This window comes from Phoca vitulina, unplaced genomic scaffold, assembly GCF_004348235.1.
Source record: "Phoca vitulina isolate PV1807 unplaced genomic scaffold, GSC_HSeal_1.0 scaffold3607, whole genome shotgun sequence".
Classification (NCBI taxonomy): Eukaryota; Metazoa; Chordata; class Mammalia; order Carnivora; family Phocidae; genus Phoca; species Phoca vitulina.
In genome coordinates this window covers 1-1,688 of record NW_022593289.1, presented here as the reverse complement: position 1 = coordinate 1,688, position 1,688 = coordinate 1, and the positions used below count along the sequence as shown (strand labels likewise).

General features: G+C 70.7%; 1 protein-coding gene across 1 annotated transcript; it reads right to left on the bottom strand.

Moving 5' to 3' along the window:
* Window positions 1-250: 250 nt before the first annotated feature.
* Window positions 251-1,569, bottom strand: LOC116629803 (uncharacterized protein CXorf49 homolog; the record flags this gene model as incomplete). The annotated part of the gene is made up of 1 exon (XM_032400014.1): window positions 251-1,569. A coding segment is annotated over one exon (1,319 nt), but the record flags the coding sequence as incomplete, so codon positions are not given.
* Between the last annotated feature and the right edge of the window lie 119 nt (window positions 1,570-1,688).

The following is a 1,688-nucleotide window of genomic DNA, read 5'->3' as shown; positions in this document are numbered from 1 at the left end:
CTCCCTGGGGGAAGGAGGCAGGAAACGGGCCAAGGGTCCGGAATGGTGGCGGGCACACACGCACTGCTACCCTAGGTTAATGTCTGCCCCTGAGAAGACGACCCACGACGCGCTCTGGCGTGCCCGTGATCCCAGTGACCCAGGGGCACCCACGGCAACCCCTGAAGTAGGGACAGAGGGAGCATGGGTAAAGAAGTGGGCAGAGGGGGAGGGGAAGGGCACCCCGAGAGGAGGAGCATGGCCTACTCACTTGGCCCTTTGGGAGGACCGCGTCTCTGTTCGAGTCACTGCCTTCTCCCGCAGCGGCCGCCACCTCTGCCTCCCGCGTCCTCCTGGCCACAGATTTCTTGCCGGCGGCGCCTGCGTGCTTGGACTGTTTGGGTCCCGAAGGGACCAAGGAATACCTCTTGGACCTCCCAAGCAGCGGGACACCGGAGATTGGGGGGAAGGTGGCTGGTTCCGGGGGAGCAGCCGACACTCTCTGCCCCCAGGAAGGGAAGCTTTTGCCCGGGACCACTTTTGAGGCCCCCCCTAGGCATTTCTTCTCCTGGGCCGCCTTCCTCCTCGAGGGGGCCTGGGGCAGGCCGCCTGCAGCAGCAGCAACAGCAGCAGCTCCCCGGTAGCTGGGCCTGCTCTCCCCCTTCCCCCAGACCACACTTGGCATTTTCTTAGAGGAGGCGATGTCCAGCTCTCCAACGGCCGGCCTCTCCACTACCGAAGTGAACCCTCGGGCAGCGGAGGTCAGGAAAGGGCCCGGCACGTGAAGGAAACTCTCCCTGACGTGGAAATAAGCGTGTCTGGCTGTGTCCCCGGGATCCTTGGGGCTGCTGGGCTTGGCTGAGCCGCCTTCTTTGGAGTGAATGCTCACCCTCATCAGCTGTATCTCGCTGAACTCATCTGAGGACTCGGGGTCGGAGGGCAGCCCGCCGGGGCCTTCGGCGGCCGGGGGCCGCTGGCGATCCACCCGGACGGTCGACGGGCCCTTGGCGCCTCCTGTCGGGTTCCCCCAGGCCCGGCCCCCCTCGGGCCCACCGACGTGCAGCGGGGCGGCGGAAGGCGGCCGCGACTTCACGCGGCCCAGGGCGAGCGCGCCTCGCCCACTGGGCCCCGCCTCGAGGCCGGCCCAACCGCCCGACGCCTCCGCGCCGCAGCTCTCCGCGGACGGCTTTCTCCGCAGGCCCAGGGCCTCGCGGTCTGTCAGCTGTTGCGCCGTGTCCGCCGCGGACTCGTCGGCGAGGTGGCACGCGTAGTCCCGGGCGTCCCCCTCGTCGTCGGCCGGGGAGCCGGGGCGGCCTTCGCGGCCCCACAGCACCGGCCCTCCCGCTTCCATCACTTCCCGCTCGGACTCGAAGCCCTCGGCGTCCGGGAACCCGCCCTCGCCCTCGCCGCTGGGCGGCGGCCCCAGATCCAGACCTCGTGCCGGGGCCCGCGGGGCCCGGGGGCCGGCGGGGAGGACGCTGGCCTGCCCCCCGCCCTCCGGGCCCAAACCCGCTCCCAAGACAGACACCTCCTCCGGAGCGCTCATGCCGGCCACGCCGCGCAGCCCGGGCTCGAGGGAGACGATCTGCCCTGGTCCCGGCGCGACAGGCCAGAGCGGAGAGGCGCCAGGCGATTGGCGCGCGACGTGCGACGGGAGCCGCGAGGCCTCCTGGCGACGCAGGCGGGCACCACAGGCACCGCACGAGATC